The sequence below is a fragment of the Hyaena hyaena genome, unplaced genomic scaffold (assembly GCF_003009895.1).
Source record: "Hyaena hyaena isolate Hyena2069 unplaced genomic scaffold, ASM300989v1 scaffold_25, whole genome shotgun sequence".
Taxonomy (NCBI): Eukaryota; Metazoa; Chordata; class Mammalia; order Carnivora; family Hyaenidae; genus Hyaena; species Hyaena hyaena.
Window position 1 is genome coordinate 4617019 of NW_024080657.1, and position 20872 is coordinate 4637890.

A 20872-nucleotide genomic window follows, 5' to 3' on the forward strand; every position below is an offset into this window, starting at 1 on the left:
TTCTAAGCGCTAACCTCTATGAAGATTGGATTAGATGCATACCGGAAGTACAGATACCGATAGGTGCTGTTGTAGTTCTCTAGACAACAGACTGCGATAGCCTGGACAAAATGAGGCCAGTGTGAGTGGAGAGAGGTGAACAGATGCCAAATACATGTGTACTGCATTCTCTTCATATCTGGGATTCAAATTGATTGTAGGAGAGCCTTCACCAGTTGAGATCTCTGTTGTTAACAGTCCAGGTGGAGGCCCTCCAGAGCTGAGAGCCACCAATTTATTCCTGACAATATCCAGATAACCCGCATATACTATAGGAATTTGTGCGGGTTTCTGAATGATGGTTATGGTAGTGAACCTAGAAGCCACCCACATGTAGGCCTGCCTAGAATCTTCTACCTCAGACAGAGTGGCTGACTCTCCTCAGCTGGGTTGGGAACCTAAGAATCATGAAGATGGTTAAAGGCTTGGGAAGTCTGAAGGGAAAAAGAAATGTGATTTCTTAGCTTTCTGCCAATCCTTGTTGGCTGTTTCCCACTCAGCAGAGCAGTGAAACAGAGATTGGGGTTTGACAGTGTTTTGAATAGTCTTTAAATGCAGTGCCAGCAGGAGAAGCATTCTCTAAATAAAAACAGATACAGGCATGGGGCGTCTGGGTGGCTCAGTCGGTTAAGTGTCGGACTTCAGCTCAGGTCATGATCTCACAGTTAGCGAGTTCGAGCCTCATGTCAGGCTCTGCTGACAGCTCGGAGTCTGGACTCTGCTTTGAATTCTTTGTTTCCCTCTCTTTCTCTGCTCCTCCCCTGCTGGTGCTCTCTCTCTCAAAAACAAACATTAAAAAAAAATTTTCATTGATACAAGCATTAGGGGTCTTTTTTTTTTTTTTTTTTTTTTACTAAATATTTCAAATGTACAAGAATAGATAATGTAATGAACACCTGTGTACACCATCTGGCCGTGTCAAACCTTCACATCGTGTCCTATTCAGTTACTTCATTTTGTAAAAGTTATTCTGATGAACACAGCTAAGCCATGCGCCCCCACGCCGCCCCCACCCCATACCATTCACCTTCCCTGGAGGTTACTACAATGAACTTAACATTTTGATTTTGTATATTTTTGTATTTTTAGTTTATTTTTGTGTGCATAAGCAATATGTAGTGTTGTTTTACAAGGTACACATTTAAACTAGGTAAGTTACTGAGATTATTCTGTAACTTATTTCACTCAGTTTTCATATTGAGATTTTATTTTGACATATACTTCTAATTTACTTGTTTTGTTTGCTACATCGTATTTTATAAAAAACAATCATTCCCTTGTCAAGAGACATTTAGAGTTGTTTACAATATTTTGCTGTTATAAATAGTTCTGGAATGAACACATTTTCCTTAAAGATTCTTTATTAGATATTTTTAAGTTCCCTAAAGTGCCTGAACCAGTTTATACCACCATCATTCTCCCCAACAGTGTGTCCATGTTTCTGTCTTCCATATCCTTGCCAACATTTCTAAAGTTTTGTTTTTGCATTTGGATCTTTGATCTACTCCAATGTATTTTTGTGTATAGTATGAAGTTGAGATCTAATACATGTTTTCAAGTAAATAACCAGTTGTTCCAGAACTATTTAGATGTATTACTCTCTCTGTTTATATATCAAATTTTTATGTATGTGTCAGTCTGTTTTTGGGCTCTATGTCCTGTTTGTTTCTTAATCAGTAGCTTACTGTCTTAACTACTGGAGCTTTGTAGGGTTTTACTGCATAGGACAAGTTTCTTTCATCTCATTCTTCAAAATTGTCTTGGTTGTTCTTTCCTTTTTGCTGTTTTGCATTCATTTTGAGGTATTTGTCATGTTCTAATGAACACTATTAAAATTTTTTTAAATATTTATTTTGAGAGAGAGAGAGAGTATGCATACACATGAGCAGGCGAGGGGCAGACAGAGGGGGAGAGAATCCCAAGCAGGCAACTTAGGGCTCAGTCTCGTGAACAGGGAGATCATAACCTGAGCTGAAATCAAGAGTTGGATACTTAACTGACTGAGCCACCCAGGTGTCCCAAGATTTTTATTGTATTGAATGTATAGATCAGGGGCGCCTGGGTGGCTTAGTCGGTTAAGCGTCCGACTTTCGCTTAGGTCATGATCTCGCGGTTCGTGGGTTCGAGCCCCACGTCGGGCTCTGTGCTGACTGCCAGCTCAGAGCCTGGAGCCTGTTTCAGTCTGTGACTCCCTCTCTCTCTGACCCTCCCCTGCTCACGTTGTCTCTCTCTCTCCCTCTCTCCTAGAAATAAATAAAACATTAAAAAAAAAATTGAATGTATAGATCAATGGGGGAGGAAATATTGACATTAGTTTGAGTCTTCCAATCCACGAACATGTTCTCCTTTGTTAATTCAGATCTTTGAATATACCCTCTAATATTCTTTTGTAATTTCTCCATAGTAGTTTTTCCTATGTTTAAAGCCTTTTTTTCTTAGAGACCTTACAGTTTTTAGTACTGTTGAATGTGATTTTTTTCTACTACATTTCTGTTATTCCTAGAGTGGTAATACTGTTGATTTTTTTAAATATTGACTTTATATTTGATAACATTGCTGAACTCTTATCCTAAAAGCATCTGTGTCCTTTGTATTTTCTATATAGACAGTTAAATTACCTATTTTAAAAAAGGGCATCTTAAAGTAATTATTTCTATTTCTTATACCAGATCCTTTCTCTGCTTCAGTTTTACTTATTTTAAAAGAACTCACAAATCATCCATAAAACCCTAACCCTCTCCAGTCAGCAGTTATCACAGTAGATATATTTGATTAGATTCTACACTCAATACCTTTTCTCTAGGTATTTATTTAACTGAAAATTTCTTTATTTTCATTCTTATAATCTATCTTTTCTCCAGTAAAGAGTGTGTCTTTATTATTGTATATTTAAATAAGGATATACAGTAAAACTTTGGATTGTAAGTAGCTTGTTTTGTGAGTGTTCCACAAGACGAGCAAACTTCCTAATCACTTTTTAACTTGATAAGCGCTGTCTTGCAGCAGGAGTAGTACATGATGCTGGATGTCACATCATAACTGATCCAATGGTTCTTGAAATTTGCTTTGATACACAGGTGCTTGATCACAAGCATATTTCCAGAACAAGTTATACTCACAAACCAAGGTTTTGCTGTACTTGTATAGATACTCAGACTATGAATCAGACGATTAATGTATTTTTATTCTAGAAAACTCTCAGCCATTTATTTCTTCCACAGTTTCTAGGTCATTCCTTCCATTTGCTTCATTTGGAATTTATCTTTATTCGTAATATACATGAAAACCTTTGTTAGTTTTTTGTTTTTTTTTTTTAGTGTTGCCTGAAGTGAATTCATGAAGTAATATTGTTGGCAGCTTTTCTAAGCCATTTTTCTTTTGTCTCTTGGAATTTCTGTCTGTAAACTTTGGGAAGTGGTTTTTGTCCATGTATCATTCACATAAGTTATTCGTTCTCTACTTTTCTGCTCCTTCCTCCTAGGAGTCTTCTAGACCAGCTCAGCCTTAACTAACACAGGCCCCGGCTGTAGGTCTCTCCATCTTGCTTGGAGCCCTTTCATTGCTATATATGTTTGAAGCGGCGTGAGAGTTAAAGTACGATTTCACCTAATCTGATCTGACCCAAAAGTCTATAAAGATAAGTTTCTGTAGTAGTGTGTTAAAAGTGGTAGTTGATGGTTGTACTTCATCAGGGACTTTAGATCCAAAATAGTGGAGGCTACCATGATGAGGCTTTGTTCTATACCTTTCTGCTTAGCCTCCAGAGACTTCCTATTCTGAGATTCTTTTGCTTGTCTTTATTTTACTTATTCATTTCCCCTGTGTTCTATTACTGTACTATTTTACCCCATCTCTGCTTCATTAAGAAATTTAGCTCAAGCATGACGTGACTTGGAGATTTTTGACAATTTTATTTTTATCTTTTAATATGTATTTATTTTGAGAGAGAGAAAGAGCACAAGCAGGGGAGGGGCAGAGAGAGAGAGGAGGAGAGAGAGAATCCCATGCAGGCTCTGCTCTGTCAGCCCAGAGCCCAGTGCAGGACTAGACCCCAGGAACTGTGAGATCTTGACCTGACGCTTAAGCAGCTAAGCCACCCAGGCACCCCAAGAAACCTTTGACAATTTTTAAATGTTGGGTAGTCAAGGGTAAAAAGCACAACTGAAGTGTATCCTCTTAGTGTCCCCCTTTCTGGACTCTTGGATTGGCTTACTTGCAGTCAGAGTCAGGTTTTTTAAACAGCCTCACAGGCCATCAGAAGAAAGGATCAGGACTTTTGAGAGCCACAGGAGTGGGTGTTCCAGGTAAAGACTGTCCTAAGCTCATTCACATCTTTCTGTGCTCAACTTGGTTTGTTCTGCTTTCCTTCCAGGATTTTCATTATATAGATATCTTGTTGTGTTTCCATTCGCTACCTCTCCCATCCACTCTGTACTTTGGTGCCCATAGAATCTGAAATCCCAGGAAAATGACAGTCAGCCTTCTGGAACCAGTGGTTTCTACAAAGCTCTCTGATCCCAGATAAACCACAGATCCAGAGTTTAAAAGGACTGCTTATTAAGGTACTCACTGCTAAGTCTAGCCCTCTGCGAAGGTTGGAGACATGATCTAGTCTCATTATCTGTGAAGTAGCCCTTAGTTAAAAATGAGGTTCTTCAACGAGTCTTAACTTTATGAACAAAGTTTGTCATTTTTTCTTTAAATGAAGTACAGCAGACTTCAGAATCAATGTTGACATAACATTGCATTCAATCCTATTAAACTATTCTTAGGAAGAAATACACTTTTCTGCCTTTTCTCTCTTTATAGCTTATAATTTTGGGGGTTTCAAAGATGTATGTACCTACAAACTTTTGAATGTAACCATCTGGGGATTAAAAGACTGGATTGAAGGAAAATGTCCTTAAAAAACTTTATAGTCCTGGGAAGCTCTGGTTTTGGTGAGTTTCCATAGTAAAGGAAAATGAGACATACGCTTATTTTTAAAAAATTGTATTCTGAGTCTGCTTTTAAATAAAATTCTAAAGTATAAGAAATAAAACACTAGAACTTGTAGATGATATCATAGTAGAATATCTACATGACCTTGGCGTAGATTTCCTAGGACATAATAAACACTAATGATAAAAGAAACAATTGATAAAGTTGCCTTCATTAAAATTAAGAACTTAATAGGGGTGCCTGCAGGGCTCAGTCAGTTGGGCATCTGACCTCGGCTCATATTATGACCTCACAACTAAAGAGTTCAGCCCCATATCAGGCTCTGTGCTGACAGCTCATAGCCTGGAGCCCGTTTCAGATTCTGTGTCTCCCTCTCTCTGCCTCTCCCCTGCTCATGTCCTCGTTCTCTCTCTCTCTCAAAAATAAACATTAAAAAATGTAAAAATAAATAAAATTAAAAACTTAAGTTCAAAGGACACTGTTAATATATGTTATGGGCTGGGAGAAGATATTGGGAACATGTATGTCTGACAAAAAACTTGTATTCAGAATATACAGAGAATTCCTATAACTCAGTATAAACACAAACATTGCCATAAAAAGTGAAAGATTTGAACAGATGCTTTAATAAGATAGAGGAATGTCCAATAAATAAACAGATGAAAGAGTTCTCAACATCACTAATTACTAAGGGATTTAAACTACAATGAGACCCCAGTTCCAGTTCTAGGTATTTTTGCCGTAAATGAAATTGAAAACCTATGTCCACAAAAACAATTGTACGAGAATGTTTATAGTAGCGTTGTATTTGTGCAGGTCTCAAAATGGAAATCTCCTAGGGGTTTGTCAACAGAATATACACTTGGTCTCCTCAAACATGTTAGGGATAGTCCTAGATTATGTCACGTATACCAGCAATTAAAAGCGAACTACTGATAAATGCAGCAACATGGACGAATGCTAGAAACCTATTAGGAAGCCTAGACACAAGAACCTATACTGTATGATTCCCGCCCACCCCCCCCTTTTTTTTTTAAAGTTTATTCTGTTCGTTTTGAGAGAGTGCTGGTGCATGAGCACGAGTTGGGGAGGGCCAGAGGCAGAAAGAAAGAATCCCAAGCAGGCTCCATGCTGTCAGCACAGAGCTCTATGTGGGGGCTTGAACTCATGAACTGTAAAGATCACGATACCCCTGTATGCTTCCATTCTACAGTATTCTAAATTAGGCAAAACCAAGCTCTGATGATAGAAGTCAGATTGCTTGCTTAGTTGGTGATTAACTGGGAAGGAGCATGAGGAAACTTTCTCAAATGATAGAGAATATTCTGTCTTGATAGGATGTAGGTTATATGGGTTATGAATTATCAAAACTGATTAAACAGTACACTTAAGTTTGTATAACATAAAATCTCTCTTAGAAGATATATTCACAATGAAAGATGAAAAGGAAATAGTGGACTAAAATGCATTACTTGTACCTGGAAAAGAATTTGAATATATAAAGATCTCTACATACGTAATAAAAAGACAAACATGTAAAAATGGTCACATATGAAAATTTGGATTTTATCTTTAAACAGGGCATTAATGTATAAGGCCAGTTTGTTGTATCTTTTATTTAAACAGTAGATGTTTGGACTTCAGAATGCTAGTCACTCCTCCTTTGGTGCATCACCAGCTACGTGTGAAGAGCCACTTAATGGGGCACCTGACTGGCTCAGTCAGTGGAGCGTGTGACTCTTGATCTCAGGGTTGTAAATTCCAGCCCATAGTTGGGTGTAGAGATTACTTTAAAAATTAAATCTTCAACAAATAAAAGAAGAAGAGCCACTTAAGAATTTGGCAAATGTCATCGTTCCCCAATACAGACCTCTGAGAGAGGATTGGAGAACAAAATTTAGCTCTTCCCACTTTGTATCCTGCATCTAGATCCTGACCCCATTTACCCAGTGTGTATGTATGTGTGTATGTGTGTGTATATATATATATATATATATATATATATTTTTTTTTTTTTTTTAAACGTTTTTTAAGTTATTTATTTTTGAGAGAGAAGGCATGCATGCAAGCATTGAGAGGGCAGAGAGAAAGGAAGGGAGAGAATTTCAAGCAGCCTCCACACAGTCAGCACAAAGCCCGATGTGGGGCTCAATCCCATGAAAGTGTGATCATGACCTGAGCCGAGATTAAGATACACTTAACTGACTGAGCCACCCAGGTGCCCCTATCCAGTATGCTTAATGAGTAAGCAGTTATATTACAAACAGAAAATATGGTGAGCTCACTAATTAAAAACAAGCTCCCAAAAAATGTCACATATAAGTAATCAAATTAGATTCTTATCCATAGGGTTGACTGGGTAGGGAAAGATGGGAGGGGGTTAAAAGGCAGTTCCCCTGTGGTGAATACCTTGTTTTACTCAGATGGTTTTGATAAAGACCCGGTCTGGAAGACCTAAATGGATATTTTTTTTCTGGGAGTAGTCTGAGAAAGCTTGTTCAAGTGCCTTTAACTGTCTGGATTCTGTTTAGGGAAACTGAAGGCAGCAGGGATAAGCATGCTTGCTGGAGGCTAGCCTTCCCCCAGACTTAGACAAGTTGGCTTCTGCCCCCCACCCCCCACTATGTCCTTACTTGAGAGAATCCTGGATCCTTGGGTTAGGAGTCCAGCCAACCTGTAAAGAAAAGTTGGTCTTGTGGTATTCTCTGTGAATGACTTATTTGTTGGGTTTTTTTTTAAACCTTGTTTCAGTGGCATGACTAAGGAATTGCGCAAATGTGACCCTACAGGACTTTGCAGACTTGGAGTTAGGCTTTAGTGGGCCTGCGTGCATTAGAGTGATAGCCAAGAGCCCACTCCTGAGCTGGAGGCAGTGCTGTTGAAGATTGTGTGTGTGTGCGCGCGCGTGCACGCGTGCGTGTTGTGTTTATGTCACACGATTATCATGGAAATGGATTACTTGTACATGAGGACAGCTGGTATCACACCTTTCTTCAGTATGTACTCTTAAATGTCAGTATGTACTTAGAAAAATCTGTAATTTTCAGTTTCCCATTGTCAGGAAATAAAACTTTGATATTTCTTCCGTATTGTGTCAACTATTGTATCAACAACTGCTAAATCACCCACCCACAACAAGTAGTTCAGTTAGAAAAAACATGGCCACATACAGTTGTGGGAGAATGATGAACCCTTAGCATAGCCGGGTGAGCTTGCGTTTTGGGGCACTGTTAGAGCCAGAAGTAGATCTTTCTTGCTTTCACTTAGCCCACTTTCCTGCACGCTCAGAAGGCTAGTTACTTTGACCACTGTTCTCACCACTTCAAGGACCACGCGTCCTGTGTCATAGGTGGAAACTAGACATATGTGGGTAAAAATCACTATACCCCTTTCTTTGTAGGTGGGAGAATTGAGAGCAGAGATTCTTGGGGTCTTAAATTCCATCCCTGTATTCATGTCCTGTAATCTGTTTGAGGCCTTAGAATACCCCCTGACCTTATGGGATTTCTTGGATTTTTTTCCCCCTTCTTACCTTTCTCTTGACATTAGTATCAGCCCTTGCTTGTGAATTTCCTTTCAGTGTGGCAGTAGAAAGAACCTGTCACTGTGGGGTAGAGACCATCTTTTCACTCTCTTTCAAAAACGTTTCTTTGGTCTCAAAATCAGTTTTTAGATCTTCTATCAAAAGCTCTAATGCTTAAAAAAAAAAGTCTTCCCAGTAACATTGTTTCCTTCAATCTAATCAAGAATACTTCTAAATGAAGAAGTTAGAAAATGGTGAATAATTACAGCTGTTCCTGTAATTCATTGTGTTCCTTAGTAATTACAAGTTGTAATCTTTGGTTCTGTTTCCTTGAGACTTCCATCAAATTGTGCATGGTTGTCTTGAGTGTAATGAAATTCAGTCTTTGCAGGAAACTGCTGTTGGCTCACAGATTCAGCAGCAGAACCATGATACTGATGTGGGAATGGGGATGTTTATACCCTTTGTGTTGACAGAAGTCTGTTTTGGGGACATGCCATGTGGGCTTTTCCCTAGAACGTAAGCATTTTACCAGAATGAAAGCCACAAGCTGTCTTAGCAATTAGACAGGAGCCGTGTGTGCTTGACGGTGAAATGGGACAGTGTGAGTTCTCATCAGGTTAAATGCTTCACAGCTTCTCTTCAGTATTCTTTTTGTACTTTGCTTAAGTTCAAGCACCTTTTCTTTGGTTCAGAGCTCTGAACTTGGATATTCAAAGTCTGTTTTTACGCCACCATTCCTAAGGAGTCCACCTTTGGGGTTGGGTCTCTGCAGGGTGAGAAAGATTGGCAGAAGTATGAGACTGCTCGGCGGCTTAAGAAGTGCGTGGACAAGATCCGGAACCAGTATCGAGAAGACTGGAAGTCCAAAGAGATGAAAGTTCGGCAGAGAGCTGTAGCCCTGTACTTCATCGACAAGGTGAGCAATCTTCCTATCACACTGCCTAATATGTGGGGCAGATGTGGGGCTCGATTTCTTCTCTGGGTCCTGTGCTAAGTACTAGAGAAGCACCAATCTCTGGTTCAGTTAGGAAGGTAGAGATGGAGAGAGAGGCATTCAGAGTTTACTGACTGGTATCTGAATCTGCCAGAAATATTGTGACATTTTCAAACTCTTTTGACTATAAGCTACAAAAAAGTTTTATGTCACAGACCCAACACACACAAATATATAGGTGTTTGTGTATAACTGAAACAAAAGTTGCACAAAACAATGTTTACGTTTCTACAAGGACTGAATTCTGACATTTTAAACTCTCTTTATTTCTGGGGTGCCTGCTCAGTTGCCCAACAGCGACTCAGCCGTTGAACTGAGTGGCTCAGTCGGTTGAACGTCTGACTTTGGCTCAGGTCATGATCTCACGGTTCGTGGGTTCAGCAACGCGGGCCTCTGTGCTGATGGCTAGCTCAGAGCCTGGAGCCTGTTTTGGATTCTGTGTCTCCCTCTCTCTCTGACCCTCCCCTGCTCATTCTCTCTCTCTCTCTCTGAAATAAATAAAAAACATTTTTAAAAAAGTTTAAATTCTGTTTATTTCTAAAAAGGGTGGTTATAACCCTTAAAATTGGTTAAACCACTAATATATCACAACAACAGTTTGACTCTGCTTTAAAAAAATTTTATTAAGTTTGTGTGGGGGAGGACCAGAGAGAGACTCCCAGGCAGGCTCTGCACTGTCAGTGCAAAGCCCGATGTGGGGCTCAAACTCATGAATCGTGAGATCATGACCTGGGCCAAAACCCAAAAGTTGGACGCTTTAACCAACCAAGTCACCCAGGCACCCTTGAAAGAACATGAGATCAGTTTGTCAGTACCTTTTAGAAGATTTTAGTTTTTTCCCAGTTTCACACTGCTTAGCACAAATTCTGAGTTATCTCAAAAATAAGCAAAATTGAGAGACTTGCCTGTTGAGTCTAATTGCCCAGAATAGGAATGCTCCTTTGTTTGCTGCTTTTTAAATTATTTTTTATAAACTGAAATGTATCTCTTTAAGCAACAAATGCTTGAGAGAGCTATTTTTTTTTTTAATGTTTTTTTATTTTTGAGACAGATTGCAAGCAGGGGAGGAGCAGAGAGAGAGGGAGACGCAGAATCTGAAGCAGGCTCCAGGCTCTGAGCTGTAAGCACAGAGCCTGACGCAGGGCTTGAACCCATGAACTATGAGATCATAAGCTGAGTCAGAGTTAGATACTCAACTGATTAAGCCACCCAGGTATCCCTGCTTCCTTGTTTAAAAAAAAAAAAAAAAACTTTCTTTCCTCCATCCCTATTTAAAAGAACAGAGTAAAGATAGAAGATTGGTTTTCTCAGAAAGGATAATACTATTATGATTCTCCATACTTCATTTTATTTGAGGAAGAAACATTAGTATAGAATCCAGAATTCCCAGGCCTTGCAGACTGATGCTCTGTTCCAAAGAGAATTGGGAGACTTATTTGGGTTTCCTGGAGATCCTATGAGATTTAAAGTATTTTCATTCATTCTCATTTCCCGCCCCCCTCCCTGGACAGCTTGCTCTGAGAGCAGGCAATGAGAAGGAAGAAGGAGAAACGGCAGACACAGTGGGTTGCTGTTCACTTCGTGTGGAGCATATTAATCTGCACCCAGAGCTGGACGGTCAGGAATACGTGGTAGAGTTTGACTTCCTCGGGAAAGATTCAATCAGATATTATAACAAAGTACCTGTTGAGAAACGAGTAAGTTACTGTGGCCTGTGCTCCCTGGCCTGTTTTTTCTTTCATTCAGTCATTCAACAAGCAGTTATTGAGTGTTTTTCATATCCTCTGTACTTTGCTCGGCTAGAAAAAAATGGTTTGAAAGAGAGGGGAGAGGTGTTGGTTGTCCTGTGTACCTGCTTTTAGTCTCTGCTCCTCACCCCCTCCACCGCATGCTATACCTTCCTGGGATCGGGGGTCCACAGTAATATTTAACACCGCATGCTGTAGAGAGTGGGCCCTTAGGACAAACTTCAGCGTAAGATTTAACTCACCAAGTTGTAATGGTTCAACTACATTTTAGTGTCTCTTGGTCATGTTGCACACTTGTCGCTTTTGTAGCTTTGCTCAACCTCTCCCCAACTCCTGACTTAGCAAAGGAGTAACCTGTTATCCTCTAATCTCTGAGCCCACAGCTGAAGACGGTGCTGCAGCTCCATGTTTTCTCCAAAGTACTGCACTTAAACCAAAGACCTACAGGGTGCAGGGCCCCCCATAATCTAGCTGTTTAACAGCCTGATGTCTAGTCAAGTAATTAGACTTTGCTGGCTGTGGCAGTGGTTCATATTAAATGAGTCTAAAGAGACCTGACAATTAAATGTAATACCTTACCTTAGATCGGGTTTAATACTGGGGAGGTAGAGGATGTTATTAGGTCAGCTGACCAAATTAGACCATGAACAGTAGATTAAAGTATGTATGTATGTAAAAGTTATGAAGTTGATGAGTACTGTGTGTATGTAAGGGAATATCTCTATCCTTAGGAAATTCTAGGAAACACTGTGAGGTATTTAAGGGTAAAGGACTATAATACAAGTACCCATAACTGTTTCAGAACAAATAGTTAAAGAAAGAAATGGGGCAGGCGTGTGCTGTGTGAGTAGCAAATGATGTATAAACTGTTAAATGATGGGTAAGTCTCGTAAAGGATGTGGGTGTTCCTTATGCTTTTTTATTTTCCAAGTTTTTGTAAGTTTGCAATTATTACTTTGGTAAAGGCTTTTCAAATAATAGGTTCTGCTATTTCTTTTAGGTTTTTAAGAACTTGCAGCTATTTATGGAGAACAAACAGCCTGAGGATGATCTTTTTGATAGACTCAATGTGAGTGGACAAAGTGTAGCGGGTTGAAGGAGGGGCCCAGCCAGAGCCACTCAAGCTCTTAAGGGAGAGGTTTGCCAAGGGGTGACTTGGACTTTCTGTTCAGTCTGTCTTGTGGCATCCTATCCTGTACACACTTCCTCCCTTAGGCACATAGTGAATTCATGGCCAAAGCCCTGAGATAGGTAGATAAACCCTGCCTTTCATCCTCTTCTGGCCCTTAGAGAGTCTCCTCTTGCTGGATGCCCAGCCACCTCTGCTGGGGACTGAAGCCCTCTCCCTGATAGCTTATCATGGAAGAACTCCATAGAGAAGGACAAATTTGCTTTATTGGCCTGCTTAAGATTAAAGTACCTCATAGGGAGGTATCATGCCAGCCTATATTTTGGAATTCTTTTCTCCTTTTTTTCTAACTTCCCACTGGCAAGGCAGTAAACTTGGCAAAGTTGAGATTGCACTGGCATAAATGTCATAGAGCTTGCCAGAAAGAGCAGGGTGGTATGGCTTTTTACCTAAATCCCAGTATATTCTCTGCCTTGTCTCCTCCAGACTGGTATTCTAAATAAGCATCTTCAGGATCTCATGGAGGGCTTGACAGCCAAGGTGTTCCGTACGTACAATGCCTCCATCACGCTACAGCAACAGCTGAAAGAACTCACAGCCCGTAAGTACTGCTTGGCCAAATAGGCCTGTGCCCTCACTGGTAACTCCATTGCCCTTGCTCAGCTAGCTAAGTCCTAGATCCATTTTGCTTTTTCTCCTTAACTTTGTGACTGGAAACTTTTTCCTTCCATATCTCTAATAGAGAGCTGAGGCTTAGTTGTATAAACAGAAAGTCAGTGCTGTTTCCCCCTTCCTACCCCAACTTGGATTTCTTTTCATGGAATGCCGACAGGAGCTTTTATCTGTTATGGAAATGCTTACATTTTATTTTTATATGTATGTTATTGGAAAGGTAACAGGATGAAGACTTAATGCTGTTAAGTTAAGTTGGAGAGAATAAGGTTGTCATTGTTATTTTTTAAAAGGAGGAGGATATCCTTCCCCTGAGGTTTCTGCTATTTTTCTCTCCTTAAGAGTTGATAGTATTCTCCTAAAAACTAGGTACAGAAGGTATAACCAAGATCCTCAAGCTGCTTTTTCTAGAGCCCAGCCACTGCTAAATTTTCTCTGTCCTCTATAAGTATGTCAAATGGCTTTAGAATATAAGCCAGGAAATCTAAAGAAGGTATTTTGAGGGTCAGAATTTTGGGGTGGGACAAAAGATGCCATGTGACATAAGTAAACTATTCCTTAGATGATACTTTTAATGTTTCTTTGTAAAACAGAACCTTATAATTCTAAAACATAAAGTTTGTGATCCTTCTGCCTTGCTTTCTACAGACCGTTTCTGTCCCAATTCTGCATTTTATTCAGGCTACATTGGGTGGTGGGGAGGAGGGCTGGCCTTTAAGACAAGGTGATGAGTCTTGACTCCGGTTTTGACCTTGTGTCTTAGAGAACTTGGTCATCTTAGTGAGATGAAGGCCGGCAGAATCGTGAGGAAGAAGTGCTGGGGAAGGCACTTGGTATATTCTCTTCTGGGATACAAACTAACTCTTTTATCATCATGTTTCTTCATAGCTGATGAGAACATCCCAGCAAAGATCCTATCTTACAACCGTGCCAACCGAGCTGTTGCAATTCTTTGTAACCATCAGAGGGCACCACCCAAAACTTTTGAGAAGTCCATGATGAACTTGCAATCTAAGGTAAAGTGAATCTGGATGGTGGGGTTGCACAATTAAGGGAGCTGCATCTACTGTGGATAGATAATCTGCAAACGAGAGGCCATCTGGGCTGGGATATGAGGAGGCCAGTTCTAGGTCTGTTCTGAAAGATAGGTACATGCTAGAGATAAATGGAAATATGATAGGAGTTATCCCTGATGAAGATAACTGAATATCAGGTACCCATTGTTTAGAAAGTCTATTTCTGACTTCAGCTCGGGTCATGATCTTGTGGTTTGTGGGTTTGAGCCTCACTTCAGGCTCTGGGCTGACAGCTCAGAGCCTGGAGCCTGTTTCACATTATGTCTCCTTCTCTCTCGCCTCTACCCCATTAGCGTTCTGTTTCTCTCTCTCTTAGAAAGTCTATATTCTGTGGACAGAAGTCCTGCACTGACCACTCTTCCTATTTTGAAAAGTTAAGTTTGATGTGTATCCTCTTTTGAAATATTATTTTCCTTATCATACATGAGAATAATGGATATAAAGACAATTCCTCACAGTTCCTTGCCACAGCCCAGAAATACAACTAGTTCTAAATTAAATTTTTTCAAATTAAAAAGATGATGGACCATGATACTTTATTTCCCCCTAATCCTAGCACTATTTTTATTTTTACACATTCCACATGAGTCATATTTTTATGTAGCTCATCATCAAACATCTGTTGAACTCTGGCTGTGTGCCAGGGTTGCTGCCCTAGAGGGAGAGCCTGACACGCAAACAAGTGGATGATGTTCCTCTTCCGTGTGCTTTTCTTCCCTCTGACTTGGTCTGGTCCTGAGCTTTTAAACCACAAGGCACTAAACATTTTGGTGGTTAGTGTCTCTGTATTAGCAATGGCTACATAACTAATCCGTTTTAACATACTCTCCATGAGAATTGGCAGGTATTTCACTCTAGAACAGACACACAGGGTTGTTATAAAGGACCAATTATCTTGAAATATACTTACCAAGTATATTTTAAAGTCTGTGATGTGCTTCCTTATTCATTTATTAAGATCTAAAGGTGGGTCTAATAATGACTAAATTTCAAGGGTAGTAAATGATCTGGAAATATCTGTACTATATTGGTGGTAAATATATCATAGGTACTACTGATATTACTGTGGTTTGTTGCCCACACTCATAATTGGAGAAGAAATGATGAATTTCAAATAGAAGTTAGTGAAATTACAGAAATTATGGTAATTCTTTTCCATGCACATTCACAGAATTCAGTACTAGGACAAGTGAAGTGAAAAAATGACTATTACAGGGGTGCCTGGGTGGCTCAGTTGGCTAAGTGTCTGACTTTGGCTCGGGTTATGATCTCATGGTTCGTGAGTTCTAGCCCCACACTGAGCTCTCTGATGTCATCACAGAGCCCACTTTGGATCCTCTGTCTGTCTCTCTGCCCCTCCCCTGCTCTTTGCCCCCTCCTCAAATAAATAAACAAATTTAAAATGAAAACTAAAAATGACTGCTATAAAGTGAGGCTCCATACACATTTTCAGGTCCACTGGTTTTCCTCCTGTTGAAATTTCTTCAAGATAAATATCCAGTAGTAGTATGTCTGGGTCAAAAGATACCCACCACCTACAGTTCATGCTACAGGTGCCATCTGGTTTTCCTAAAGGGATGCACATATGCACAGTATATGAATCTATATCCCTAGACCTCTCAAGTCCTTAGACCATACGGTTGGCAGGCAAAGAACCCTACAGGCCACCCATCCTAGCAGCTCCCATTTGCTGCCACTCTGTTAAATGGTGGTCATGTGGAATCATTTACTCTCCCTGTGTTGTTCCAAGCCAGAAATAAAAGCATGAATATTCAGGTGCTGTTTACCCAATTCGAGCTACCCGTCCCTCTGGAGCATGAGGAGTTATTTTGTTGATCTTACTCTGGAACCACTGTTTGGGCAGCCCAGGCCGCCTGCCAGACGAGCCCTCCAAGCCCAGGAACCCTCTCCTGTGTGCCCACAAAGCAAACACACGCCCCTGTTTGCCAAGTGAATCAATGGAGTCTTTGATGCTATGAGAGAATTTGAAACAGCCTGCCAATTTAGCATCCACAGAAATGGTTAAAAGATTGTGGTCTGTTAAATTTCTAGCCTAAGAAGAATCTAGCTAGTGGTGTCTGATGCTTTTGTGTATAGAATCAGTTCCTTCAGCTTGACCTGGGACAACATGGATGCTGGAAGTAAGCCATTCACAGTAAAATACATTTAATGAGTCTCTCACAATGGTGACTTCTGTTTCCAATCTTGGACTATATGTGTATATCTAACAAACAATTCTAGGCTGAGAGCAACAGCCCAATGTGTGTTGAATCAGGCAAGTATTTATTCACTCTGCAGAGGCTCCCTTAACCTTGTAGGTTAGCAAAGGTAATAGCACATCGGAGGTTCTGCCCCCAGCAGCATGAACTCTGTGGTTTGGGCTCTAGTTTCCTGGTGGTGCCTGCTGCTGTCTTTAAACAGGAACTAAGAACTTCAGTTTTCCAGAGGCCGTCCAAGGCTTCTGTTAGCAAGAAAGGCTGGAATTGCTTCTTTCATCCTTCGTAGACTGGGATTCCATGAAATTTTATTTGGAAAGAGAGCTCCCTAGCTCCACATGTTTTCAGACCTCTGTTTTTGAGTGATAGCTGCTTTAATTTCCTTCCAGTCTCAGCTCTCTTTCCTTTAAAAAATAGAAGGCCAAAGCCAGGCCATGCCATGTATAGGTTTGAACAGACTGGCTGAGCTGTTTGGCTTCCTGGCTTCCCCTGGGTATTCTCGCCAGTGCATCCTTTTTTCCTGAGAAGCTGGCAGCTCCTTCCCAGAGTGCTGGCAGAATCTGAGGAATGAGCTGGGTTCAGTAGATGCAAGGATCTTGTCTCAGCTTCATAAAGAGTTGTCTCCTGCAGTATATGTAGAAGGAAGGCTATTACCTGGCACAGGATCCGTGTAATAAACCATTTTCATCTGTAGCCCTCCTCCCAGGTGTCTAAAACCAAAGTGTTACATGATCGAAAGATGAGCACTCACATTCCCAGTCCTGGCCGGTTCTTTAACCTGACCTTCTGCGTTAAGGGAGTGGGCCCTGGGTCACTGCCTGTTGAAGGATCACTTACTTCTTGGAGGGTCACTGAAGAATATAAATGGTGAAATAGCATTTGCACTCAGCAGTCACTGTGCAGCTACTCTGCCCTCATGATGCCACCGTGAGGCAGGGGAGTGGGGGCGTGGTGGTTTACATGGCACACCACTGACAGATCCCGCTTGCCTGGTGGAGATAGCTTCTAGGTTTCACGTCTGATGGAGCTCTTCTTTTTTCTCTGGGCTGATTGTATCCTTAAACTTTACTGTTCTTCGCCACTTAGATTGATGCCAAGAAGGAACAGCTAGCAGATGCCCGGAGAGACTTGAAAAGTGCTAAGGCTGATGCCAAGGTCCTAAAGGATGCAAAGACCAAGAAGTATGTACCTGGTTGTTGTGCAGAGCTGGGGATTGGTTGAGAGAAAAGCAGGGGTAGTATCAGAGGCAGTGGGGCCCCAGCTTTTCTAGAGTTTCTGAGTGGTATCTTTTGGAAATCTCTGTATGTATTTAGGGCTTTCCTGCTTTTGCTGGCAGGGTGGGGGCTGCAGTGTTTTTGTCCAGAAGCTAGGCCTGGTTCTTGATGACTTCCATTCTTCCAGGGTGGTAGAGTCAAAGAAGAAGGCTGTGCAGAGACTGGAGGAGCAGTTAATGAAGCTGGAAGTTCAAGCCACAGACCGAGAAGAAAATAAACAAATTGCTTTGGGAACCTCCAAACTGAATTATCTGGACCCAAGGATTACAGTGGCTTGGTAAGCATTGGGCCCTTCATGAGTTCCTGCTGCTGGCTTGAGAAGGTAGTGGAGGGTTCAAGAGCATTGTTGGCCTTCACATGCCAATCCCTGCACCTCACACTTGAAGAAGTCCTTTGGGAAACCCTTGCCCTGCCCTTCTACTATGCACACTACAAGTGCATTAGAGCATCTTCTGTGGCCCTAAATGGTCAATATATACTGCCTTGGAGCATGTTTTTGTCTGTTCTTAAAAGGCAGTGCAGCCTCTACCCCTATGGAACTTTAGCCCTTAGAATTCCTAAAAAAACAAGCCCATCTATCTACACTTGAACAAAACTTTCTGATAGACTTTTTTTTTTTTTTTTTAAATACAAGTGAAGGAAGATAGGAACAAGCAGGAAAAAAAATACAGATCTGAGCAACCTACAGAAAGAGTTAGAGGAACCTTATAACAAAGAGAGATAAATTTTCTATTGCTTATGTCTCCCTCTTACCCCACACAGTCATAAAATGACATCCAAAATAAGCATCTTCCAAAAAAAAAAAATAAATAAAAGTCACTTCTTAGTTAACGTGCTTTTATTAACGTGCTCCTATGGGTCAGGGGTTCCACCCGGCTCTTGGACCCTGTTTGCTCTTTTGCCCTTTTGGGTGCTAGAGGGTGGGTTGGCTTGAGGGGCAGTATGCACAGTGGTTAGGAGCATGGACGCCAGAGCCAGATAGCTTGGGTTCACTTCTTAGCTCCATGCTCACTAGGTGCATAACAACGTAAGCAAATTACTGAATTCATTGCCTTGGTTTTTTTTCATCAGTACATCTTGTAGTAACATCTGTTTTAGAGGTCCCTCTCACGATTAATGTGAACATGATGCTGTTAGAGTATGTTTGGCTTCTTCTTAAAATTCATTCTCACCAGATGGACATGAAGGAAGAAGCATATTGAAACCCCTACCCTGGGTCTAGGCTGTCGCTCCCTGAGACACTAATCCCCCTTTTTCTCCTTTGTGTGCAGGTGCAAGAAGTGGGGGGTCCCAATTGAGAAAATTTACAACAAAACCCAGCGGGAGAAGTTTGCGTGGGCCATCGACATGGCTGATGAGGACTACGAGTTTTAGCCAGTCTCGAGGGGTGGGCAGGGTTCTGTGAAAAGGAACAGTGTGGTTTGGGGAAGATGGATAAACTGTGAGCCTTGCTTACCCTCACGCCTGAGGGAGAGAGGCGGCAAGTCTTAACAAACCAACATCTTTGCGAAAAGATAAACCTGGAGATATTATAAGGGAGAGCTGAGCCAGTTGTCCTATGGACAACTTATTTAAAAATATTTCAGATATCAAAATTCTAGCTGTATGATTTGTTTTGAATTTTGTTTTTATTTTCAAGAGAGCAAGTGGATGGGAATTTGTCAAGAGTTCTGCCAGGCAAATTCACTGTTTCACTGAAGCATTTGGATTCTCTTAGCTACTGTATACGAAGTCCGATTATATTGGTGCGTTTTTACAGTTAGGGTTTTGCAATAACTTCTATATTTTAATAGAAATGAATTCCTAAACTCCCTCCCCTTTCCCCCATTTCAGGAATTTAAAATTAAGTAGAACAAAAACCCAGCGCACCTGTTAGTGAGAATTGTCACTATCTATTGTCATGGGAATCAATTTTCATTAAACTTGAAGCAGTCGTGACATCGGCAGTGTTTTGGTTCAGACACCTGTTCACAGAAAAGCATGATGGGAAAATATTTCCTGACTTGAGTGTTCCTTTTTAAATGTGAATTTTTATTTCTTTTTAATTATTTTAAAATATTTAAACCTTTTTCTTGATCTTAAAGATCGTGTAGATTGGGGTTGGGGAGGGATGAGGGGTGAGTGAGTCTAAGGATAATGAAATAATCAGTGACTGAAACCATTTTCCCATCATCCTTTGTTCTGAGCATTCTCTGTACCCTTCAGATATCCATCTTTTTCATTTTAAACCCAGTCTTTCACTTGAAAGATTTTATTGTGTAAAAAGTTCCACAAGTCAATAATTTAGAGGAAAATGAGTATTTGGTCCAAAAAAGGAAAAATAATCAAGAATTTAGGGCTTTTATTTTTCTTTTGTAATTGTGTAAAAAATGGAAAAAAAAACCCATAAAAAGCAGAATTTTAATGTGAAGACATTTTTTGCTATAATCATTAGTTTTAGATGCATTGTTAGTTTAGTGTGTGTGCAGAGTCCATTTCCCACATCTTTCCTCAAGTATCTTCTATTTTTATCATGAATTCCCTTTTAATCAACTGTAGGTTATTTAAAATAAATTCCTACAACTTACCGGAAATCTAGAGTCTGCCTCTTTGTTTTACAAGGTCCCCGACCTGACTGGGGCAATGGGCCGGTGTGTGTGGGATACAGTCTCATTGCTCAGCTTAGCAATGGTGGCTCCCTCCCCAGGGACTGGGCGGGGCCTGGAAGGGGCTGCACCTGTCCTGCTGTCTGGGTGTGGGTCAGAGGGGAGCCAAAGTCCATATCCTATGATAAAAGCAAGCCCAGGAAGTGAGGGAGGGTACAAGAACTGAATCTGGAGCCTAGGGTAGGTAATGTTCATTGAGCAAGATAAAGTATTTGGGAGATGGACTTTCTGAGTTTATTGGCCAGAAGCAGTAGGAAGCTTGTCTGGATTTGCTTGTGTGGCTAAGCTTACAGTCAGGATGGCAAGAATGAAGGGTCCTAAGCCAGTTAGAACACTGGATCCCAGAGGCCCAGCTGTAGACTTCTCCTTGTGTTAATTGGTTAACTGAAAAAGCGTGGTCTGTGGCCACTCCCCAGGGCTCCTGTACCCACATCTGTAGGGTCCCTATAAAAATTGTTCCTTATACTAGGTTACTGTTAAGTCTGGAATTTAGGGTGAAGAGAGAGCTTTCTTGGCCAAATGGAGCAGGAAGAAGGCCACTGGTCAGAATTGGTCACAGTCCTAGGCCCTCTAGCTTGCTAGCATGCACAGCTATATTCTGGGTGGAGAGCC

At 40.8% G+C, this 20872-nt stretch overlaps 1 protein-coding gene across 2 annotated transcripts in view; it reads left to right on the forward strand.

Annotated features, from left to right (window-relative positions):
* The window catches only part of TOP1 (DNA topoisomerase I), a 91721-nt gene extending 71533 nt beyond the window's left edge, over window positions 1–20188 (forward strand). For both annotated transcript variants that reach the window (XM_039227073.1, XM_039227074.1), the window contains 8 exons: window positions 9279–9422; window positions 11012–11197; window positions 12249–12317; window positions 12864–12978; window positions 13938–14065; window positions 17428–17522; window positions 17743–17892; window positions 18887–20188. In XM_039227073.1, coding sequence (XP_039083004.1) covers window positions 9279–9422; window positions 11012–11197; window positions 12249–12317; window positions 12864–12978; window positions 13938–14065; window positions 17428–17522; window positions 17743–17892; window positions 18887–18989 — 990 coding nt within the window. In that variant the 3' untranslated portion in view covers window positions 18990–20188. The remainder of the gene's footprint in view (window positions 1–9278; window positions 9423–11011; window positions 11198–12248; window positions 12318–12863; window positions 12979–13937; window positions 14066–17427; window positions 17523–17742; window positions 17893–18886) is intronic.
* Window positions 20189–20872: the final 684 nt, after the last annotated feature.